The sequence below is a fragment of the Lepidochelys kempii genome, chromosome 7 (genome assembly GCF_965140285.1).
Source record: "Lepidochelys kempii isolate rLepKem1 chromosome 7, rLepKem1.hap1, whole genome shotgun sequence".
Taxonomy (NCBI): domain Eukaryota; kingdom Metazoa; phylum Chordata; order Testudines; family Cheloniidae; genus Lepidochelys; species Lepidochelys kempii.
Genome location: NC_136386.1, coordinates 13,440,964 through 13,467,246, shown reverse-complemented (window position 1 = coordinate 13,467,246; position 26,283 = coordinate 13,440,964). Strand labels below are relative to the sequence as shown.

General features: G+C 41.5%; 1 protein-coding gene across 1 annotated transcript in view; it reads right to left on the bottom strand.

Annotated features, from left to right (window-relative positions):
- Positions 1-26,283, bottom strand: part of CNTN6 (contactin 6) — a 228,069-nt gene that overhangs the window by 162,103 nt on the left and 39,683 nt on the right. The window contains exon 2 of the mRNA XM_073351147.2: positions 21,681-21,815. Within this exon, the coding sequence (XP_073207248.1) occupies positions 21,681-21,735 (55 nt within the window). The 5' untranslated portion in view covers positions 21,736-21,815. The remainder of the gene's footprint in view (positions 1-21,680; positions 21,816-26,283) is intronic.

Here is a 26,283-nt window from a genome sequence, read left to right as displayed (position 1 = left end):
TGAGTATTTGTGTCCATCTGGGGGGAAGGGGTGCGGATCACAACGCATCTTCATAACTTCATAGATTCCAAGGCCAGAAGGGACTATTGTGATCAATCTTCTTGTACCAAATATTTTCCATGTGTTATTGTATGTCAAATTGTGTCATTATCCTGACAACTGCACCTGAATTGTAATGAAATTTCAGAGCTTTAGGACATTTTGGCTTAGTGTGCAAATTCCACAAAACTATACATGTAAAAAGAATTTTTCCACATTTTCTATATACTCGCTAATTTATATGTGCAGTATTTCATCTTCCATGTGTTAGCTCTAAAAACAACCTCTCCTATGCAATGCATCATCTGCCTCATATATATAATGACATGATTTATTGGCTAAAACTTGACTCAATTGTACAGCACTTCTCACTCTGGGTCAGATTCTCAACTGGTGTAAATCCAAGGAGCTATGCCGATTTACACTAGCTGAAGATCTAGCCCTTTACTGTTTACCTAGATCTAATCAATTTATTGTTAACTAGAGTTTCATAAACTCATTAACATCCTTAACCTAAGATGGTTGAGTGACCTTTTCCTTTAGCTTTGATTTGTGTTAATTCCCACGTGCTAGGTTTCACTTTCAGTGTCAGGTTAGAATGAACACAAACACTTGGTATGAAACTCAGTTAAAACTATTGTGTTTAACCCAATTTAGGGTTGACCCCAGGACAGCCTATAAACCATCAGTGAGTCTTTCAAAATATTTCAATATAAACCACTAGTGAGTCTTTCAAAATATTTTGAGTTTGTAACAAAAAACAGGGAGGAAGAATTGTCTTGTGGTTAGGGCAAAAGACTGAGAATCAGTAAATCTGGGTTCTGTTTCCCGTGCTGCCACAGATTTTCTGTCCTGTGTGACCTTAGGCAAGTCATTGAACCTTTCTGGCCCAAGGGACTATGTTATTTTGAAATGGCGTGATATGAGATGTTGTTATTAGATAAGTGTTAACCAAAATTGTATGATGGGGCACGTTGTTGGCTGAAGACCAAAAGAACATATACTGTTGAATACACAGAGACACAGGGCACATTTATACTGCAAAAAAATCCCTGTGTCAGTGAGTCTCAGAGCCTTAATCTACAGACTCTGGCTTGCACAGTCCACAACAGCACTAAAAACAGCCATGTAGACATTCCCACTCGCGCTGGAGCTCAGGCTGTGAAGTCTGGGGACAGGGGTGGATTTCAATGCCTGAGCTCCAGCCCAAGGAGGAACATCTTCATGGCTATCTCAGAGCGATAGCGATCGCCCATGTCCGTAGCTCTGATACTCGCTGTCTTGAGTGTTTCCCTGAAGTGTAGACACACTCCCAGAGGCGCGGATTTCTGGAAGGAAGCTCCAGCTCCACTACACGTTCAGAACTTTAGGGGGATTGAATTTGAAAGAGCTGGCCTCTGGCTGCAGAGGGACAAGGGAGCAAGATCACAGAGAGAGTCAGGGAGCTAGACTATGCTCAGGAAGGGAAGAACAGCTGGCCTCTTATAAAACTAGAGTTTCCATCTGGGAACGAGAAGTAGAAGGGTTACTGGACACTGCTATTTGGTTTACTCTCGTTAAATAAGTTTAGTGGTTTTTCAGACCCAGAAGTTGGAAGTGTAGTTGATCGGTGGTTCCCCCGTCCCCCCGCTCCCCAAGAGATCTGCAGTGCCTTTGAAATACGATGAAGAACAGCAGCCAAGATCATCCAATATTCACAGAAAAAGCATCCACAGAGGGAGATTAGAGGGGGAAAAGGGCTGTGCTAATGCCCCAGAGACATTGTTATTAAACTGGTGTGCCCAGGAAGGGCAGGTCATTACAACTGTAAAATAGGGATAATGGGTAAAACTTTTCAAAAATGCCTAAGTGTTTTAGGACCCCAAGTCCTATTTTCAAAAGTGACTTTGTCACATAGGATCCAATGTCTAATTGAAGAAAATAGTTTTTTAAAGGTATTTAGGTGCCTAAATAGTAGGCATTAGTAAGAGCATTGCCAGCAGATCGAGGGAAGTGATTATTCTCCTCTATTCAGCACTGGTGAGCCACACCTGGAGTATTGAATCCAGTTTTGGTCCCCCCACTACTGAAAGGATGTGGACAAATTGGAGAGAGTCCAGTGAAGGACAACAAAAAATGATCAGGGGGCTGGGGCACATGACTTACGAGAAGAGGCTGTGGGAACTGGGCTTGTTTAGTCTGCAGAAGAGAAGAGTGAGGGGGGGATTTGATTGGAACCCCCTTTCAGGTAGTTGAAGGCTGCTAAGAGGATGGAGCTTGGCTATTCTCAGTGATGGCAGATGGCAGAGTAAGGAGCAATGGTCTCAAGTTGCAGTGGGGGAGGTCTAGGTTGTATATTAGGAACCACTCTTTCACTAGGAGGGTGGTGAAGCACTGGAATGGATTACCTAGGGAGGTGGTGGAATCTCCTTCCTTAGAGGTTTTTGAGGTCCGGCTTGAGAAAGCCCTGTCTGGGATTATTTAGTTGGGGATTGGTCCTGCTTTGAGCAGGGGATTGGACTAGATGACCTCCTGAGGTCTCTTCCAATCCTAATATTCTATGATTCTAAAGAAGCAGATAGGCACAGTCATGAGAGTTAGGCCCCTCAGTGCTTCTAAAAATCTTGCGAGGTACATATTTGTCAGCACCTAAATACCTAACAAGTTTGGCTCTCAGTGACTGTAATTTTTGAACATGGGACTTGGGCATTCCCTATGTTTCCCTGTACCCCTGCCTTTTGTGTGGGAACACTAGGGCGCCTCCCCCTATTGGTGGTTTGCCTCCAGCCCCTTCTGATGTGCGGGCTGGCAGTTAACAGGTGTTAGGCATGCACTGAGCATCCCTCCTGGATTGGGCCTCACTGGTGAGACAGGTGTTCCCCCTCTAGTTTGACAGTTCTGCTTTGTGATTTCCAAGGCTTCAGTTTGAGCTAGGGCTCCAAGCAAGTTGTTAGATGTGGGGACACGTCAGTGCTTAGGTAGCTTTGCAAATGCCAGCCTTAGGTACATAGGTGAAATTTAGGTGCCTAGGGTACTTAGGCTCCTACCTGATTAGGTGATCACTTTGAACATGTCAGTGGTCACTAAATGGTGGGCTTAGACACCTAAAGATGCAAATGGGACCAAAGGATCTTTAAGGATCTGGGCCTAGGCTTCTATATCACTTAGGCATTTTTGTATACTTACCTGGCTCACAAGAGTTTTCTGAGGATATATCTATTATTGTTTCTGAGAAGTTGAGATACTATGCCATAGAGATGAATGCAAACAAATAAACCAAAATGAACTTTGAAAACAGATGAGTTTCATGTAGCTTCAGGTTTTATAATGAAAGATTCTCATTGCTTCTTTTATTAAAGGGAACATCCAGGAGTGATGATTAAGTAACTCATTGTTTGTCTTCAGCACTCTGCAAACAATTTTTTAATACTACAGAAGTGATTTTAGTCCATAGATCTCACAGCACTTTTCTAAAGTTGAAGTATAATTACTTCTACTCTTCAAATGGGGCAGTGAAGTCAAGACAGGTGTAGTGACTTGGTCAAGGGCACATATGAAGTCAGTGGCAGAGTTGATAATAAAACCTGACCTCCAGACTCATTCCCTTTATGCTGTACCATACAGCTCTAGTCCACAATCAGCTTGATGTGATATTAAGAAGACTTACTATGGTTTGGGAAACTTTCTTCAAAACTTCCCCGGGAACTAAGGTTCATCACAAACCTGACCACTGTCCACTCCAAGAGCCAGGCCCATTACTTTGATCTTGCCTTCGCTAATATAAACAAATAGCAAAAGTTATATTTAGTTAATAAAACAAATGAAGAAAACCCCTCCAAAATCAAGCAAAGAAAGAAACCAAAACATGACACTCCACTACACATACTTCGCCCTTTGGGCAGAAGATGAGAGACATATGACAGATGTGTGTCATGTTCATTACTGTCCCACTGGAAGGCTCACCAATACTACTGAGCCGTGAAGTATAAAAGCTTTTACAGAACAGAATAGAAAACAAAACTGAAGAACACATATAGACCACTCTCCCAATTACACACTGTCAGCTTATGTTCCGGAAAGTCTGAGGGTTAAGTTGGCCAAAAAACCAAAACACCTACTAATTAGAAGATGCCGAGTCATGATAGATAAGATCATTTGTCAGGCAAGTAAGAGTTCAGTGTCTCTCACTGGAAATTACTACATTTCCTCAGGCCTAGAGCTAAATATTCTCAGTTGTAAATACACAAATGTTTACAGGGGAGAAAGATACAGGAAAAGCTCTCTTCATCTCTAATACATACAGCATAAAGCATAACAAATCTAATTATCAACAGCATTTAGAGTTTATATGTCAGATTCTGACCTCCGTCACAACAATGTAAATCTGGCATATCTTCAGTGGATTTACTCCAGTGTGAGTTCATTATCAGTCCCATAACATTACTGTCAACAAATTCAGTTAAGGGCTAATGAGGATATTATAGAAATTTACCCCCACCCTCTTTAGGTTTTTTTTTTTTTTTTTTTTTTGGCAGTGCACCTACTGGTGTACATTTCTCAATGAGCTGCATGAAAGCAAGTAATTGTCAATTGTTATTGGGTACAAGTCTTTAAAGTGGAAAGTTACTAGAGTATAAAAAAAGTTGCATTCCATATTTTGTCTTTGTATGGATGATCTAGCAGGTGATCTAGTCTTAGGCATCAGTTCCTATGACTTCATTTTTAACAGGTTTTACTGTTAATCTACAAAGTAAGTTTCTAGACTGAGTGAGAACAACCTCTATTAGATGGAGAATATGCTGCTATCTGGAGGGAAAGTCAATGTAGACGTCTGTAGAGGTAATCAAATGCTATAAACAAGGAACTGTCCAAAACTATATAAGAAAGACAAGGTGGGAGAGGTAATGTCTTTTACTGGACCAAGTTCTACTGGTGGAAGAGACAAGTTTTTGAGCTGCGCAGAGCTCTTCTTCAGGTCTATTAGAGAATACTATATAGTAATTCAACAAAGGGGTAAAAAATTACATAGAAGTATTTGTGTTATGATTTTATAACATTATTTTATGTTACTAGTGAATTTTCCCATAAAGTAATAGTTTGCCCCACTCACCATTTTTAAGAAAATCCAACTGCAAATAATATAACAATACATATAGGGTCAATGTGTAAAAAAAGAAATCATACTTATAAAAATAGCATAGAATGATCCACAAATTACTTAGGATCTTCCTACCTGAGAGACTCTCTGGAACATGCTGCTGCTGCTGAAACCAGTTGTTGGGGGGCACTGAAGCTGGACCCTCATTTGTATAAAAGTGAGGTGGGGCTACTGGCAGAGGGTAATCTGTGAGGCCCAGCATCATCATCAAACGTGTAGTCTATTGAGGACCATTGTGCCAGCCAAAGTGACCCCAGTTAATGGTGTTGCACTAAGCGTCATATAGCAAAGTTCCCAGATGTGTCTCAATCCTGTGACTCCTCAAGTCTCTGGGGCAGCCCTTCACCTGACACCAGGTTGAGTCAGGACATACATCCCTTCCTGCATCAATGGAGACTTTGAGAGCCTGGTGTGCCGGCATGTTTTTGTACATTCTGGAGACGTGGCTGAAGAGCAGCCAACACTGCTTTTGAATATAAAGAATGTTTGGAGGAAGGTCAGTTCTCTGAGAGATTATGACATTTTGCACAAAGTCAAACTGCTTTATGCTCAGGATTTGGCACTGACAGAGCATATGGAGTGCCTCTAGCTGCTCCAGGTCTGCCTGCAAATGATCCATGTTAAACAATCCATGTTTCTGATCCATTTAGTAATTCAGATTGTAGACAGGTTTGATAGATCCTAAACCAGATGTTTTTGCATCCATAAGTGAGACAGGGACTTCATGCAGACGGCAGTGAGACCTATTTGTTGAAGAACGTCTGGTTTGGTGCACCCATTCAAATTCTACATGCAACCTAGGTAGATGAACTTATCAACACTCTCCACGATACTTGATCTGACCTGCACCAGGGGTTCTGGCAGCCCACCTTCGAATTTCTTTACCTTTGTCTTATGCCCTGAGATTTTCCTCATCATTCTTTAGAGTGTTCTTTCCCTTCTTCCCCTCTCAGTTCAAAAGAGCCTGAATCTGGTGATCATTTGAACATCTTCAAAACCTACCTATTTGATTAGGCATTGATGGAGGAGTAAGGCAGCTGTGGGTGGTGTTTCTAACTGGTGAAATGGTGTGGTGGGGAGTGGCAATTTTAAGCATATTGATCTGCTGATTAGCAGTTAGATGAGGTATTGTTGAGTTGGGGAGGAAGATGTGTAGCAACTTTAAACTATTTTTGCTTTGTCATTCCAATGATATTGTGTTTTCCATTCTATATCAGGAGTGCCTTTTGATATAACGTGAGGTTCTATTCATTTGATTTGTTTTTTAAGACAGAAATCCAATTAAATAAACTAAAAAAGACACAGATCTCAGCCTTTTTACATAGTTATGCCACTAACAAATGCACACTTGTATTGTTGTGTATGTACATATGTCAGGCATTATAATAAGCAGTTCTACAACATAACGTACTCATTTACAAAGACTACAAATTAGGCTCAGCATATTGATTCAAAAATATTTTCTTTATGGTGATACTTTTTATAACCAATGTCCATAAAACAATTGAACATAAACAGCACTTTATATTTTCAAAATGCTGCACAAAATGTTAACACAATATACAGAATTTACCAATGTCATATCAGTAAGAGCAAATATGCAGTTTTTCAGAGTTATACCCAAATAAATAACCACACAATCAATACCAGTGTCAGAAATAATTTACACTAATGGCATCTTACAGACATACCTATTGTATGTCCTCTGGTTGACCAGGAGCAGAAGTAAATATGTATCAATTAAAAAATAAGGCAAATTGGAGATGAAGACACTAGGTGGGGAACATGATGTCCCCAGCACACAGGCTGGATAAACGGTCTTTATTTTTGGGAAGATTCACAGCAGGCATGACAGATAAAAATCTCTCTCCCAAGGGACAGAATTTCAGTGCAGCCACTCGACAACTGGTACTGCAGCCTCCTCAGGCATGGTTGCTGTGTGAGACAATCTTTGGTGGAGCCCTGTGGTAATCATTGCACCCTGACCTCACATACCTCCCCATTCTTTCAAACACACAAAGACCTTACTAATATCAATGGACTCCACCAGTTATGGTGAGTCCAGCAATCTCCATGACCCAAGTGGAAGGTGAATCTGTCATTGAATAAACAGCTTCATCCACTGGATTCTTTTCTCATCTATTCAAGGCAACACACATTATGGTATCACTCAGAGGGGACTCACTGGATTAAAAGAACTGGTTTATGTAAATAGAAATGAATGACCTTCACCTAATTATAGCAAGTTGAAAAGCAAGAGCATGTATTTTTGAGTTCAATAGTATAACACATAGTCACTTAATTAAATAGCAGAAATGATTTAACAGACTAATATACTAATGCCGATTCAATTGCCACAACATATTAATAATAATGACAGTATAACAGAGATTCACTAACAATGATAAGCGTGTCTATTAGGGAATTAAATAATTGGACTGTAAGCAGGGAAGAACAATATAGCATATTTTCACATCAGACAAAGGGGCAAAATAAGGTGGTATTAAGTTTTATAACACAAGCTATTTGTGTCAAAGTGGAATAGGATTGATACAAGAACAAAAGCAATGTGGCTATATAACAGTAAAGGCATAGTGATTAGTAACTAAGCACTGCAGTGGACCTTCCTGTGGTAAAATACACAGGAAGGAAATGGATTGTCCAGGCCATGAGTTTTCTCTTTATATTCCCCTCATAGCACCAGAGTTTGTGGGCCTGGATGAAGCTGATTACGTAGCCCTCTTTTCAGGTAGAATCAGAAGATGAGCAAGGAAGTATGGACTTCTGCACTAGTTTGAGAGTCCCCTTCAGGAATCATGCTGCCACTGGTTTTATCTCCTGACAAAGCTATAGAGTGGAAGGCACAGAGGGGAGCTTACCACTACTTAGTGCTCATTTTAAAAGCAGTGTTGGCCCAAGCATGCCCCTGTAATTTCCTGAGGTTACCTCCTCCATTTTCTGACAAAGACTTCAGAAAAACTAAAGAAGAAAGATCGCCTCCAGGACTCCATCTCAGGTGTTGCATCGAGCAGACTGCATGCAGCATCAGGCTATTGGGACAATCGAAGGAGGATATGTAGCTTAGTGTGAGTTTTATTGATCATATCTTCACTATACAGATAGTCAATAAAACTCCAACTAAGCTATATGTCTGTCTGCTTTTCAGATCTCCACACTCTCTTTAATGCAGCCCCCTACACCTGGCTCTCCACAGCAGTCCCAATCTAACATGATTCTGTTCTCAATATATAGATAAGGGTCTTGCTCTGACTCATGGTTGGCTTCATGCACACACAAACCAACAAGCAATGATTTTGGTGGCAATAGGGAGTTGGTGTTCCAGATAGTTTAAAAATGCCCAGCTCCCCAAATAGATTTCCTCTCCAATCTACACATGATCATCTGTGTCTGAATTTTACTTCATGTGTCCAAATTAAACTGTTAGCTCTTGAGGGCTTTCAGTATTCAGATAAATTCCACCAGTAAACACAACAGTAACAATGAAAATAGTTTAAAAAATCCTTTTGTTACCAAGAAATTTAAGGGGGAAAAATAGCTTTCTTGAGTCCATAAACACAGTGACTGTGTTAGCCAGCATTTGCTAACAAACCTTCTTTTATAGATGTACTGGTAGATGCAATCATAAGGAATTCAAAGAAATGCTCATGTTAATTTCTGCTTTACAAGAAACATGCAAATCCCAACCAACTTAATATGTGTTAAATGAAAAGGAAGTAGCTAATCAATAACAACTAAAGAAATTTTATTTTCAAGCTTCTCCAACAATGGAGGGTTTTTGCTTGTTTGTGTGTTTAATGACTCACTGAAAAGTAGTAGCTATTGTCCTTTTAGTTTTGGAAAGAGATATTGGGCCATATCCACAGCTGGTGTCAGTGAGCGTAGCTCTATTGTCTATGAGAATATACATCAGATTTGGTCTACAAGTTCCCTTATTAGGTAAGCTAATCCCTTTTAACATTTCAAGAAAAAATGTTTTCAATTATCTGAGATTTATACATTTGAAAATCAACTCCTGAGAGTTCACATGAACTCATTTTATCTTACTATCTATCATCACCATTGATGATGATTATTTGTATTATCATAGCATCTAGAGGTCTTGGTCTTTGACCAGGAACACATTGTGCCAGCAGAACAAAAAGATGGAACTTGCCCCAGAGAGCTTACAAATTAAACATGAAACAAGAAACAGACAGACCAATAGGGAAGCAGTGGTCTTAGATTCTTTTCAGATCTCACATTACTTTTACACAAATGCAATATTACTGACCTCAGTAGAGTTTCTTTTCATTAAAATAGTGGAAGAGATATCAGAAACAGACTCTGAATCTTTGACCATGCTTTGCTGGTACTGGCAGAATGTGGAGCGGAAATCCTCCAGGGACATTATTAAGGGGACATTCAGAGGTGGCCAATCCTGCTGGGCTGTTTGCCTGTGGCTGAAAAGAAATCAACCCCGCTTTTAGCCATGTGGTGGGGTGGGCGGGTGGGGGTTCACGCTGAGCTGTTCACATTTGGCTGGCAGGGATCTTCCCTGCTACTAGTCATGCGGTGGGAGGAGGGGTGAAGTGATCATCCCAGAGAATTGGGTGGTGGTGGGGTGTTAGTTGGGTTTGTGCTGCACGTTAACCTGAAAATAACAACCCCTTCTTCTAAATGGCCAACCCCATGGGTGCTTGGTATGGGAAAGGATGGTGCTGCTGTTTGAAACCATTCCCACATGTTATGAAGGTTGAAGAAGCCGAAAGACTGTGGCTTAATATGGCTGCCTACAAGCCAAATTCTGTTCCCCGGCCCTGCATGTGTGATCTCGCACACCAAACTGGTAGGCCTTCAATGTAAGAGGCAAAATGCGACCTTGTACCGAAACCACACATGGAATATAATGTTAACAGCTTGGTTCACTGTGAAAGAGTCTACCCATTGTTCTCTAAAATGTGTCTCTTTAAATACTAGTCTCCCTTTTTTCCTCCTGCAGCTGAAAATGTTTCAACGCTCTCCCATCATCTCCGTCCCAGAGACTAGCGCAGATAAGAAGGCGAAAAAAACGTACTCGCGATGAAATGTTCTCTGAGCTCATGCAGTCCTCCTGTACTGAAAGAGCTCAACAGAACATGTGGAGACAAACAATGGCAGAGTCCAGGAAAGCAGAGAATGAACGTGAGGACAGGAGGGATGACCAAGATGAGAGGTTGCAGGAGCAAGAGGAGAGGTGGCGGTAGAGTGATGAGAGGAGGCAGGATGCAATGCTGAGGCTCCTGGGGGATCAAACTGATATGCTCCAGCATCTGATGGAGCTGCAGGAAAGGCAGCAGGAGCACAGACCGCCGCTGCAGCCCCTGTGTAACTGCCAACCCTCCTCCCCAAGTTCCATAGCCTCCTCACCCAGACGCCCAAGAACATGGTTGGGGGGGCCTCCGGGCACCCAACCACTCCACCCCAGAGGACTGCCCAAGCAACAGAAGGCTGGCATTCAATAAGTTTTGAAGTGCAGTGTGACCTTGTCCTTCCCTCCTCCCCTCATCCACCACCCAACCTGATGTTTTCCTTCTCCCCCACCCCTCCCGGGCTACCTTGGCAGTTATCCCCCTATTTGTGTGATGAATTAATAGAGAATTTTGAAACAACAATGACTTTATTGCCTCTGCAAGCGGTGATTGAAGGGGGGAGGGCTGTTGGTTTACAGGGAAGTAGAGTGAACCAAGGGAGCGGGTTTTCATCGAAGAGAAACAAACAGAACTGTCACACCGTAGCCTGGTCAGCCGTGAAACTGGTTTTCACGGCTTCTCTGATGCGCAGCGAGCCCTGCTGTGCTATTCTAACCGCCCTCGTGTCTGGCTGCATGTAATCAGAGGCCAGGCAATTTGCCTCCACTTCCCACCCTACCATAAACGTCTTCCCACTTACTCTGACAGATATTGTGGAGCACACAGCAAGCAACAATAACAATAGGAATATTGGTTTTGCTGAGGTCCAACCGAGTCAGTAAACTGCACCAGCACGCTTTTAAACATCCAAAGGCACATTCTACTACCATTCTGCAGTTGCTCAGCCTATAGTTGAACAGCTCCTTACTAGTGTCCAGGAGGCCCGTGAATGGTTTCATGAGCCATGGTATTAAGGGATAGACTGGGTCCCCAAGAATAACTATAGGCATTTCAACATCCCCAACAGTTATTTTCCAGTCTGGAAAGTAAGTCCCTTCCTGCAGCTGTTCAAACAGACCAGTGTTCCTGAAGATGCGAGCATCATGTACCTTTCCCAGCCATCCCATGTTGATGTTGGTGAAACGTCCCTTGTGATCTGCCAGTGCTTGCAGCACCATTGAAAAGTACCCCATGGTCCAGTCCCAGGATAGGGATATGCATTCCGTCTATCGCCCCATCAGTCAGGAAATCCCATTGCAGCAAAGCTGTCCACTTTGACCTGCACATTTCCGAGAGTCACTACTCTTCATAGCAGCAGCTCAGTGATTGCATTGGCTACTTGGATCACAGCAGCCCCCACAGTAGATTTGCTCACTCCAAATTGATTCCCGACTGACCAGTAGTCGTTTGGTGTTGCAAGCTTCCAGAGCTTATCGCCACTTACTTGTGAACTGTGAGGGCTGCTCTCATCTTGGTATTCTTGCGCTTCAGGGCAGGGGAAAGCAAGTCACAAAGTTCCATGAAAGTGCCCTTACGCATGTGAAAGTTTCCCAGACACTGGGAATCATCCAAGACCTGCAACACTATGTGGTCCCACCAGTTTGTGCTTGTTTCCTGGGCCCAGAATCGGCATTCCATGGCATGACCCTACCCCATTGCCACCAGGATGTCCAAATGCTGGGGCCTGTATCATAGAATCATAGAATATCAGGGTTGGAAGGGACCTCAGGAGGTCATCTAGTCCAACCCCCTACTCAAAGCAGGACCAATCCCCAATTAAATCATCCCAGCAGGGCTTTGTCAAGCCTGACCTTAAAAACTTCTAAGGAAGGAGATTCCACCACCTCCCTAGGTCACGCATTCCAGTGTTTCACCACTCTCCTAGTGAAAAAGTGTTTTCCTAATATCCAACCTAAACCTCCCCCACTGCAACTTGAGACCATTACTCCTTGTTCTGTCCTCTTCTACCACTGAGGATAGTCTAGAACCATCCTCTTTGGAACCACCTCTCAGGTAGTTGAAAGCAGCTATCAAATCCCCCCTCATTCTTCTCTTCTGCAGACTAAACAATCCCAGTTCCCTCAGCCTCTCCTCATAAGTCATGTGTTCCAGACCCCTAATCATTTTTGTTGCCCTTTGCTGGACTCTCTCCAATTTATCCACATCCTTCTTGTAGTGCGGGGCCCAAAACTGGACACAGTACTCCAGATACTGTACTTTGAGAGAAGTCTGCGTCCATGTCCTCATCACTCTTGTCACCGTGCTGCCATCGCCTCCTCACCTGCTTTTGCAGGTTCTGTTTCTGCACATACTGCAGGATAATGCACAGGTGTTTACAATGCTCATAACTGCCACGGTGATCTGAGCAGGCTCCATGCTTGCTGTGGTATGGCATCTGCAAGAGAGCAGAGTTGCAGCGGAAGCAGTGGCTGACGATGGATGCCACAAGAATAGATATTTATAGAGAACAACCAGAGGACCTGCGAGGTGGATTCATGAGAGCAGGAGAGCAGAGTTGAAGCAGTGGAGGATGACGGTTAGCACCATGCACATTTCCCAAGGAAGAACACGCATACCCGGGAGCCCATGACAGACAACATGGAGAAATTCGCTATTGAGACAATAGCAGCAGAGCAGAGTTGCAGCGGAAGTGGTGGATGATGACGTTTAGCAGTCCTACTGCACCGTCTGCTGAAAGCAGTATGGAGTCCACATGGAAAAAAGGTACAAAATGATTGTCTGCCGTTGCTTTCAGGGAGGGAGGGGAGACTGACAACATGTAACCAAAACCACCCGTGATAATGTTTTAGCCCCATCAGGCATTGGGAGCTTTACCCAGAATTCCAATGGGTGGCAGAGACTGTGGGAACTGTGAGATAGCTACCCACAGTTCACCGCTCCATAAGTCGATGCTAGCCATGGCAGTGAGGATGCACTCCGCCAACTTAATGTGCTTAGTGTGGACATATGCAATCGACTGTCTAAAATAGATTTCTAAAAATTGACTTCTATAATATCGACCTAATTTTGTAGTGTAGACATACTCTTAATGTGCCGTAAGAGTGTCTACACAAGGAATTACTGCAGAGTAGCTAGTGCACTTTAAATTCACACACTAGCTCACTGCGGACTAAGTTCTCTATGTAGACAAGACGTTAGAAATAGCCTGGAACTAATAATGTGACTCCGCAACTCCTTTAGACTTTGGGGGATAGGAGGAGAGGTTGAATCTGAAATTCAGTCTCAATCCATATTTATAGTTGAGTCTTCATTTTTGGAATGTGCTGAACAGAAATCCAAATCTGAACACCAGCCCAAACTCTGGAGGGATTCAAAATCCAGCTCTGAATTTTGCATCTGGGAACTAGTTCTCATTTTAGCAGAGGTTTACAAAGCCAAAGACTCAATCAGATAAGACAAAGGGAAGGGAAGGATCAATGAGTAAGGCTTGAAAGCCAGACCAGGATATATTTAGATGAGATGCTAGAAACCGTTTCTTAATAGTTAAGTGAACTGAAAAATTGAAAGCCCTAACTGGTGAGGTGGCTGCAGTCTTATCTTTAGAGGAGTTTACATATAAATAAAGTGAATCAAGTCCATTAGATCAGAGAAAAATCCTAGATGGTACAGTAGACTGGACGAGGTGACTTCATAGACTTTCCATCATTCTGTGATTATAGGAAATTAGAACAAATTTACATTTGAAAACAGTGGTTGGGTCTGATTTATTCACTCTTGTTACCTACACATTTTCATATTACCTTCTCAGATTTGATTTTTTAACATTTATTTTACCACTTTAAGCAATAGAAAAATGCTCAAAAATATTTTAAATCCTTAATCAACTACAATTCTCTGCTTCTTAGCAGAGATAATGAAGTGCAATTGAATTTTCTTTGAACCTGCTATATACCAAAATGAAAACACTAAATTATTTCTAAAGTACCAAAAGAATGTTATTTTCTAGAGTTAAGCCTCATAGGCAAAGATAAAATTACTTGATTTAAAATAGAAAAACACTATACAAAAACTGACTAGAGAGAATATATTGTCTAACAAAGTAACGCATTGAAGAGATTTTGAAATAACAATTCTTTAAAGCACTAGGTGGTAGGATTTTCAGGCTATACACTTGGAGTTATATATTGCCCACATATGGTAACCTCCAGCTGAACAGATACCTCAAGTAATGACTTCTATGCATTCTAGTAAGCCTAACTTAACATTAAAAACTGTAAATAAAATCTTCCTGACATGTAAATCAATGCAACCTAAAACCTGAAAGTGAATTGATCCTCAAAGAAGCATCTGTGCTCTAACCTCTTTTGCACCATATGTTTGTACACTACAGGGAATTCAGAATAGAGTCGATGGTTTTCTTGGAAATGAACTGTGAGCAAAGATTATTCACGATACTGATTGTAATATTGTTACATGATTTTAAAGGACTTCTTGTTCCTTGTGTTTAACAGGTCGGTTTGATGTGCTATATTGTGTTTGGGATAAGTGAAGACACCATATTTAATTGTTCTAGTTGTCTTTTTTTTTTTTAATTTAAAAAGCAACGTTGATATCTCTGCAATTTCAAAATGGAATGTGTGGGATTTTCAAAAGTGTTCAGCATCAGTCAAATTTGAAGTTAATGGTAAAACTTCCATTGAATTCCCTGGAACTCAAGATAGGTCAGTGCTGATTGGTTTTGAAAACCCTAACCAATGAGCCTCTGTTGAAATGGATTGTCAATAAAACATTCTTATTGATCAGTCTACTTCTATGTTCCTTGTCACAATAGTATCTGAGCCTGGGCTAGGGTGTGCCCTGGGGAAGGAAGCCAGAGACCAGCTTGATTTCCTGTGTTTTGTGCCCCTGTAATAACAACACACCACAGTTCTTCTAAAGAGACAGAGGGAAACAAACAGCATTTTAGCATTAGCTATCACTCCTAAGAGTAAGGAGCGTGGGTCAAATTTTGTGCAAACACCATCAGAGTGTTATTGAGAGCAAAACGTTTCCTGTATTTAATAATGGCTCATTCTTTACGTAAGACTACTTTTAGGCATTACATGGAAAACCTGTGTGATAGGTACCTCCCTTGAGTGATTTCTGCAAAGCTGGCAGTCACCAACACATTTACATTAACAGCCTTAAGGGTACAATCTGTTAGGAATGGTTATTTTTAATTCCCTATCTGCTATGCACCACAGAGAAGATTTCTTCTGCCAGCTGGTGCTTCTTCTGCTCTACTGCTTTGTGGACAACAGTATTTTTCTGGTCAATGGAAAAAAGATTTAGACTCTTGTTTATGTTTGAATGCATGTGCTGCTGTTCACTGAGGGACAGACTGTGGCTAGCACTTGCGTGGGAGCCTTCTCCCTCCCTTGTATTGCCCACCTCAAGATCAGCCACAACAGCAATCTTTGCACTGCAGGGAAAGATCCCTCTGGGTATTCTTGAAGAGGAGGAGGAAGGTGCATTGCCTCATCTCTCCCACTCTACACCAGCCTTCATTGCATGCTCTGAGCATTGGGAAAAGAGGCTTCACCATCTTAAGAAATGCCTCCAAATTACAGGCACCTCAACTGGTGTCAGAATGCAGACTGACATCCCATCATACACCAAAAGGTGGAGGGAGAGGCCCTCCTTTAAATATCACAACTAATGCTTCTGAGAATGATGTCCCATCACCAACTAACCCATATTCTATTGCTTTGAACTCATTTTCAGAAGACTCTCATGGTCAGTATTTCCCCAGGTCATGAGAACCTCCATCTCTTCAGAGAGGTGCCTGATCATCAGAACTCTGACTCCTCGGTGGCCATCCAAGTGTCATTGTATGTTCAGATAGGCCTCTACATTTCTGGACTGGACAAGATGTCACTTGTCTTAATATATGGTCTGTTGTTCCATTCTTAAAGGTGCTGTTATGGTAAAAATAAAACTATAAGAGACTGTGGGCAGAGCCTGGGATGTAATGTCTTCCATATTCATCATGCTACAACCTAAAAGAATACTGGAGCATTTTACGTCAGGGAATTTCTCTCCCAGCTTAAATGGTTTCAAAATCCAGCCACAGAAGACACAACTACATCTCCCACTGAATGTGAAAGGAAGGTCTAGCCAGTCTTGGTCTTCAGTATATATAATGTGTGTGATTAATTTTGGATGTTTAGGTGCATCCCAACTCACAATCTTCTTTCTTTCTTTCTTTCTTTCTTTCTTTCTTTCTTTCTTTCTTTCTTTCTTTCTTTTTCTTTTTACACCCTGACAAAGTGAGTCCATGTGTCAGCAGGGCACAGGCCAGCTGCAGAAGCAGTAACTATCTTAGAAAGAGACTGCAGTTTCTTCCTTGAAGACCAGCAGCTGCAAGAAATCTGGTAGGGGAGAGCTCATGTCCCAGAGTCTTGGGGGCAGGTAAGGGTGAAGGGTTCTTGGTGGAGAGGGGAGAGCAAAAAAAAAGCATCTTTAAATCCAGAAACAATAGGTGGCAACAAAGGTGCTGACTTTCTGAGTTCCCCTGCGGTACTCGACCCCTACTCCTCCCCAGGCCTCCACTTCACTCCTTCCCCAAGCCCCCACCCCTGCCCTGCCTCTTCCCATCCTGCCTCTTCCCGCCCTCCTCCCCCACCTCTTCCTGCCCCTGCTCCTCCCCTCCCACCCAGCACCCCCTGCTCACTGCTGAACATCTGATCATGGTGGGCAGAAGGCGCTGGGGGAAGCGGGAGGAACTGATCCGCAGGGCTGCCAGTGGATGATGAGCACCCACTACTGTTTTTTCTGTAAGGATTCCAGCCCTGGAGCACCCACAGAATCGGCAACTTTGGGTGGCGACCTTAGCAGCAAAGGTAACCCGCCCCACCCCACACTTATTCCCAAATGGCAGAGAACTCAAGGGGGAGTTTGGGAATGAAACAGCAGACTGGCTACTGTGAAAACCAGACTAGAGCGTACAGTTCCCCTCTCCTTTCACTGCTCAACAGGCAGTCCCTGGCAGGTCTGTTTCTACTTCCCATCTAACATCATTTTGAGCTGCTTTTGGGAGGGAGTGCAGAACATGTGGGACTTCTGTGTCCCCTCCCTCAAGACCCAATCTCAGAGTAGGGTTATTTCCCCCCCCGCCCGCAGCCTAAAGTGGGAGGGAGAAAAGGGATGGGAGAGTCGCTGAGCTGCTTTCAATATTTTTTCTTTTATATTAATAATATCATTGTTACTTGTATTACAGTGGTGCCCAGTAGCCCCAGCAGGGGTTGGGGCCCCAATGTATTAGGCACCACACACACACACACACACACACACACACACACGGAGTTTCTACTTCACTGAGCTTAGAAGCTAAAGAGAAAAGACAGAAAAAAAAATGGGAACAGAGAATATTATTTTCCCTATTTATAAATGGGGAACTGAAGCACAGGGAGATTAAGTGACTTGTCCAAGATCACATGGGAAGTCTGTGGCAGAACTGGGAACTGAACCCGATTTTGAGCCTCGGCATAGTGCCTAACCCACAAGGACATCCTTCCTCTAATTTCTGAGATGACTTGCCGTTATCCTTGCAGAATAAGGGCTGGAAGTGACAGAGCAGATAGGGTAAAGATTGAGAGATGGTGAGAAGAAAGAATGCTTCTCCTTCACAAATAGAATGTCCACTGCTCTATTATGATCAGCTTTTTAACATTCTGTCCAAGTCCTTATTCCTGAAGTTGGATTTTCTCCCTCAACATATTAATACCAAGTGACATTTGCATTTCAGCAAGAATGGGAAAGAGACAGCCACTAGGCATCCTTATAACAAATATACAGAATTTAAAATAATGATCACTGAGTTTATCTTCATCCTCCTCCTTGCCTCTGGTGATATGTGGAGATCTGATTATCTCATTGAAATAGCAGTGGGTTATTGAAGAAGAAGAAGCAGAAGAAGAAAAGAAAAGCCCAATCTGTTCCTTCACTGTGCCTCTGTGCATGCATACATTATTGTTACTATTTTATTTATTCAAAAAAAAAACCTTGTTGAGCCACATAAACATAGTCTGTGAAAAATGAGAAATGGAAGGAATATTTGTTGCTGCATGTAAGATCTGTGGTTCTCAGGAATATATATACACACACACATATATATTTGTCTTGCATGCAGTTAATTTAATTAAGATATTATTTGTAGACTTATTGGTTCCGATACTTAACTCCCCTTATACCAGTTCCACACCAGTGTAACTCCGTGCTTTTAAGAAATCAAAGAAGTTTTGTCTTTTTACAGTGGGATTGATTATGGCCACTATGGAGATTTCAGGCCAGATCCTCAGCTGGTATAAATCCGCATTGAAGTCAATGGAGCTATGCCGATTTATACTAGCTGAGAATATGAACATTCATATACTTGGTCAAATTGGTTCTACTCTCATTTAAGTCAATGGTAATTTTGCCATTCATATAAATTGTAGTAGGATCAAGCCAAGATTGCTGTATTATGTACCTGATTTACTAATAACACGATTATATGAGACTTTTTTGAATGCTATCTTTCTTGGACATCATTTTTCTATTGTTTTCAAGTCTTTCATCTATATTATAATAGTCTTCACAAAACTGAATATTCCAGTGTAACAGTACACTTTTTGGATCCCTTAACTCAAAAATGTCCGGCATACTGAGCTCCTTTTAAAAGACAATGTTTGCACAAGAATATGAAAATAAGTTTACATAATTACAAAATCATGCACACCTTTTAAAATAAATATTGATAAACACTAGGAAAGGGAATAGTTAGAACATAAATCAGTCATGCAGGATAATAAACATCTTGAAATAGTAATAAAATGAGTATATCCACTGATGCAGATTAAGAACTGAGTGTATAATGATGTAGTGATGTCTGTGTGAGTCTCCAGGCAACCTGAATCAATAGCTTTGATAGGTGTGAAATTCATCTCAAATGGGTGAAGATTCTGAAGCCTAATGATGATGGTTCAAATGTCAGCACTGTTAACTACTTCACTGTTGACAAAAGAAGGCAAGGAAGAAGAGGGACAATGCTATAATAAAACTCTGTAAATCTGGTGTCAGTGGCATCTCAAGTAGGTGGAGGCTTGTGTGATCCAGGGACTTCTTGATGCCAACCGGCATGGGGGTGCATAGGACTTTACAGGGATCCCCTAGGTTGGATATAAGCATAATAATCCACTAAACGGTGGCATGTGAAGCTTCTACCGAGAGGAAGTAGCCCACTTTTCATGATGATATTGCTAAACGTGAGGATGGATAGTATTTAAGGAGTTATGTGTCTATACTGAAAATTATGTTCTTAAGGCAGGTAACTAGGAGGTGACATGTATGAGACAGGCTCCTTTCAGGCTGTGGGTAAAAGACTTTTATCCCTCTGTCTGGCCATTGTGTATTGTGCACTTATTTGAATACTGAGCCAGATGCTGATTAAGAGATTGAAAAATCTATAAGAAAGGAGTATACAGGGGAAAAACAATCAGTAGGGGGTGTCCTGCTTATGAAGGATAATGCACTGTTCTGGTATGTCTGGGGGTGCAAAGAGACACCACGGGTCTTTCAGTAAGGAGGCAAGCTGCCAGTGTGACTTGTCTCATGAATGGAAGATCACAACTAAGCTTGGCTGAAAAACATTAAAAGGACTTTGGGCAAGCATTGCTGTATAAGACATGACAGTATCTAGATAAGTAAGTCTAGGTTCTAGAATGTGTGCTATGGTTTTATTTTATATGTAAAGATTTTTTTCCAATACTTCGACTTCCTATCACTCGAATCTCTATACTTTGTTTAAAAGACTTTTACTTGTTTTCACTATAAACATATTGAAGTACTGTGTGCCAAACAGAGTGGCAATCTGAGGAGAAACTAGTAAGCCGAGTGTCCTGCTTCTTTGGACGCAGAGAAACTATGAATGAAGGTCTAGTAGAACAGGGGCTGGGCACTCCGGGGAGTCATTTGGTGGGCTCGGGGGTTGAAGTGTGCCTATCGCTAATCTAGAGAGAGAAAGAGAGAGAGAGAGAGAGAGAGCAGGCATAGTGTGGAGTGCTTGTGTTGCCTGTGACTAGTGGAGTTTGGGGAGCTGACCTCTGGAAGGCACAGCCAAGACTTCTTCATGCTAAGAGCAGGTGTAGTCCAATGCCTCATAACCCTGGGTATGCCCAGGAACAGTCACAGCTTGATTTGTGGGCAGAGCTTTGGAGAGGATCAGTACATCTGTTTGCCCCCTCATCTGATCCCTGACTGGAACTGAGCTTCCAGAGCTCATGAGGGAGAGGGAAGGCAGTGTTCACACAGCATATACTGAGTGTCTTAGTGCATTCCAGGGTGTTTTGAATATGGGGAGAGGCTGAGGACAAGGGCAGGGATGATGGGTCTGTGAGTACGCAGACTGTGCAACAGGCAGAGGACTTGGTCCAGAATTAAAGCAGAGATAATAACAGAATGTAATTATTTTAATTGATATACTGGAATCCAGGTTGCCAAGGAAACAAACAGTCTTTAAAATGCTTAATACGTGGCTATTTGTCATTGACGCAGCTGCTGTTAAGCATTCATCTAATGGCAAGATCTATATTACTGAAATACTAAAATTCTAGATTATACCTAGAGTCTATTAGATCAAATATGACCTGGTTACATTTTAATTTTATTTTAAAATGCTACCTCAGGCTGCATACTACATTATCTTCTGTTCATTCTTCAGGTCAAATACAGCTGCTGATTCATGCATGATATAATTAATTTAAGCATCATTTGAGGTTGCTATAATTAATATAATTACATCATAAATATTTGACAAATAGACCAATTGCTTTAAAACCTTTAAAAGTCAATGCAAATTTAGGGGTTGACTTTGTCGGGAGAAAGATTGGGCCCTTAACGTAGACAATCCAAATAAACTGCAGAAAAGAAGATGCAAATTGTTTGGTTAATGGACCAAAAACATCAGAAATAGGCATGCTAATTTTCACATTTTGGGATGCACATTGAGTGAAAACTTCAGTTAACAGACAATCCTCTGAAAATTGGAAGATAGTCACACATTTCTCATGATATATAACTTTCTATTTTTCCTTTTTGAATGGCACAGCTTAGAAGTATGTTGATGCCCAATATCTTGCTTTCTTGTAGCACTTCAAACATGTTTTTTTTTTTTTTTCTGGTTCAAAGTCAGCAGTGTGTATTGCTGAACAATAAAGGATTTCCTAAAGAAAAGCTGCTTACTCACTGGTTCATGAGAATAAGTACTGCTAGTGTTGGTAATTGCCTCTCTTTTAAAAAAAGGAATTACGATGCAGACATATTTATCAATCACAAACAGTAATAATGGGCCATTTTACCTGTGTTGCAGCTCAGGAGTGGCAGCAGAATTACTAGTTTCCATAGCAACATCATCTCCACTTTCCAAGGTCAAAAATCCCTCCCATCCAATCAGCAGAGAATAAAATATATCTTCCTGGAACTGTCTTTATATTCTGTTTAAAAAAAATAGTGAGACATGTTGAATCGTTAAAATGTAAATATAAACCAAATACACAGAGCCAGGACTTCCCTTGTGGTGTTGCCATTTCCAGCTGCACTGTGGGACAGCCTGTCTCCAAATGCGGCATAACTCGTGCAGGGAAGTAAAGGTGATTTTCAGATGCCATAGACCTGAAATATAGGCTTCTTGTAATGCCATTCCTCCTCCCAGCTATAGCAGGAAGAAGAGTACGGCCAGAGGAAAGGGGTCATGGCTGGGATTCCCCAGTGGCATGGTAATCCTCAATAGCAGTTTCTGTCCCTAGAGGCCATTTGCTGTTGCTAGATGTTAGAAAAGACCTCAGGCACAGAAGCATGATCCTCATGTTTATGCATGTATGGTCTCACTCATATAGCAAGAGGTTCTATGAACAGATCCCTACAGATTCTTTCTGCCACTTAATAGCTGAAAATCAGCCCTGGGGAAACAGCTCAGGCAAGTCCTGTGTGTACCTTATGCTCCATTAAGCTCTCAAAATGTTGCTCTAGAGGGACTTAAATAAGGCATAGGCCTTTCATGGACCCTTGGCACAGGAATACATTTCCCCAGCTAAGAAGTAGGAAGAATCTCTATGGATCTGTTCAGAGAGCCATTAGCTGGATGGGGGACAGTACGTGTACATAAATAGGCTAAATCACACCCCCAAATGCTGCCTGCTCTGTAATTCTGCTAGATGGTTTTTGTCTTGGAATTGGCTGGAATACAAATGGAGTTCCTACAATCCATGCAACTTCTGCTGTCATGCACATATGCACAACAAAAGCCAGAATTTGGCCTGTCATAAATATAAAGGGAAGGGTAAGCACCTTTCTGTATACAGTGCTTTAAAATCCCTCCTGCCCAGAGGCAACATCCTATTACCTGTAAAGGGTTAAGAAGCTCAGCTAACCTGGCTGGCACCTGACCCAAAGGACCAATAAGGGGACAAAATACTTTCAAATCTTAGGGTCGGGGAGGGGGGAGAAAGGCTTTTTTTGTGCTCTTTGTTTATGTGGTTGTTCTCTCTTGGGACTGAGAGAGGCCAGACAGAAATCCATCTTCTCCAACCCATCCTAATCCAAGTCTCCAATATTGCAACCAGTAGAGGTAAGCCAGGCAAGGCAGATTAGTTTATTTTGTTTTATGTGAATTTTCCCTGTGTTAAGAGGGAGGTTTATTCCTGTTTTCTGTAACTTTAAGATTTTCCCCAGAGGGGGATCATCTGTGTTTTGAATCTGAATACCCTGTAAAGTATTTTCCATCCTGATTTTACAGAGATGATTTTTACCTTTTTTTTTTTTTAATAAAATCCTTCTTTTAAGAACCTGACTGATTTTTCCATTGTTCCAAATCCAGGGGTTTGGGTCTTTGATGATTTTGTAACCAATTGGTTGGGATATTATTCTCAAGCCTCCCCAGGAAAGGGGGTGTGTAGGGCTTGGGGGGATATTTGAGGGGAAGACGTCTCCAAGTGGTGTCTTTCCCTGTTCTTTGTTTAAAACGCTTGGTGGTGGCAGCATACTGTTCAAGGACAAGGCAAAGTTTCTACCTTGGGGAAGTTTTTAACCTAAGCTGGTAAGAATAAGCTTAGGGGGTCTTTCATGCGGGTCCCCACATCTGTACCCTAGAGTTCAGAGTGGGGAAGGAGCCCTGTCATGGCCCATATTCCAAATGCATATGGCCCCGTTGTCCCACTGCAATAAATAAATGTCCCACTGAAATTAGGAGTTTTTCAGCTTGAGAATCCGGTGTATGTTCTTTAATATAAAACATTTTATTTTATAAGAGGGATGGATAAAAGTTAATAAGTCAGATAAGAATTCTGAAAACAAGCGTTGATATTTGTGTGGGTTTCAAATTACAGATTACTAGACTCTCTAATTCTTCACTTTCTCATACTAGCAATAGGATTTCATAGCTCAGTTCTGTGGTCTTCTTTAAATACCTTAAATCAGATGTATTAGTCACCAGAAAACAAAACAACCCCCCCACACACAAACCTTGATAAATGTTGTAGTATTCCACATTATTCCACATGCTAAATACACTCCAGGGAAGGAAATGCCACAAATACCACCTTAATGTTAATTTTACTAGCAAATGGTGATTGCCAGTTTTAATGAGGATCACTGTGGTTTTAATGAGGACCTTCTTGGTTATCCCCCTTCAATTTTTATCAGTATGATTGAAAATGCAACTATAAAAGAAATAATATCTGCTAATAACTAAAGATAGGGGGCTTATCGGAAAAAAATATCTATGCATTTCATATGGGGCTTTGCTGGGGGACTGTGAGCATCTCACCCAAGCTATGAGCAAACTCAGAGTTTCCCCTACACTTGAATGAATCCAGGACCCAGCAGAGAATCCTCATAATGCCCTAGGAGCTGGGGACATAGTGCCAAAAGGAAGTGGCTCTTCCATCTTCACCATGGGCTGGAAGAGATGCATTGGCAGATCTAGGGGAATGAACAGGGTTTATACTAATAGTAGAATTGTAACTTTCACGATTAAGGTTAAAGCAATATAATATCATACACATAAAAATCTTTTTTTTTTTTTTGGAAGGGTTATTCTTGAGAAATAAAACATGTTTCCTCAAGGGTTTAAATAACAATTTGTGCTAATTTCCTCTGACATTTCAGTCATTGTATGATGAATTAAATCAAGAAAAAAAAAAGGATCAGTTTGGCCTTTACTCCCAAATGGCAAATTAGTAATTTATTGTTGGGAATCAGTTCATTAAAAAGTTAAAACTGGAAAGCACTCGATAAAGTGGGTCTATCAAATTAGAAAATCATTCTGCACCTTTTAAGTGCTGAAAATTGTCCACTGACAAACTAGGTTCGACATTTAGGGCCCAATTCTCCTCTCCTTTTTCCCACTTTACAGCCGTGTGGATCTATTTATTTCAGTGGAGTTACTCCTAATTTACACTGATGTAAGCAAGAAGTAAGATTTAAGAGAGTGAGAGATGTTTGGTGCTCGGCACTTTTGAAAATCACACAACTTATTCAGGTGCCTAAATATGGACTTAGGAATCTAACTTTAAAAGCTTGGCCTTAATGGATTGCAGATGCTCTCATAAAAGACAAACAAGTGCCTGAGTCTCTACGGTTTCTGCATTAGGTGTTATTTGCACCTGTACAAAGTGGTTGTAAAATGCTACCAAATCAGAATTCACAGTATATGTACCCTACTAATAGCACCTATCTTCCAACCGATTTCGCCTAAAACGTATCTCAAAAGGTGAAGTTTTAGACAGTTATGAATATGTGAAAAGAAGGGATTTTCAAGGATTTAGAAGTGGGTAAGAATATCTTGCCCAATCTGAAACTATGGTGGTAATTTTGTTTAGGTTTGTCCTAAACCTTAAGGATTAGACCTGGGTTGATATGCAGGTGTGCAGTGGGTGGGGGAGGGAATAAAGGGCATAGCCTGTGTCAGGGCTTAGCAGAATCGCAGTCCCTCTGGACACAGGGAATATAGTGACTGCTCTTTTCCATCTCCCCTGAGGATGTACAGCACACTGAAGAGGGTGGAGAGCCAGGGGTGGAAAGTGAGTTGTACCTCAGCTCCACCTCCAGACGTGTCAGACAGAGGAGTTGGGTGGCCATCCTGGGGAGAGTATCTCTCACACACGCCTTCTGAAGGGGTTTCTTCAACAGCCAATGTAACAGGGAGCTGGAAGCATTGTATCTCTTCAAATGACATTGATGCCCCCACCCTCATCTGAGGTGATGCATCTCCATACTACCCCCAACAACAGGACTGTGTCTGATGCACAGTTGAGCTTTGCTTGACTATTTTTAGCTTTCAGAGACAGGCAGTTCAATATTAATCTATGAGTATATAAATGGCTTGTGGTTTCTGGAAAAAAGAAACCTAGTAGTCAGATTGTTCTGCTGAAGCATGTAATAATACCTACTTAAACTGCATCTAAACCTGGGTCTCTTGTAACCCAGAGGCACATGCCACTGCCAATAGCAAGACTACGTATCCAGTAATCATGGCATTCATATAAGCTGAAGATATTTATTAATTTTCTGATTTGTAACTGCTGTCCCACTTCTAACCTCAAACCCACAAACTATTGCACATGATAGTAAAAAAAAATTTTTTTTTAAATCTATTTTCTTTAGGTAGCCCAACTATTTTACTTATTTAAACTCTGCCAGAAACAAGGACCTTACGGGCAAACAAGTACTTAATAATTTTTACAACAGCTTTCCAACAACAGCTTCCATGGGATTATTTACTGTCAAACTAAATCAAGAATAAATGAAAAAACCCTGAAATATTTATAGTCGGAGAAAATCTGGTTCAGACTAGAACCCCGGTCTGGCATTAAATCAGGCAAACTAACATGATAAATCGTGCTGTCATACTCTTTGTTTTCTGGATGTAATGCTATCACTTATTATAATTGTTATGCCATACTT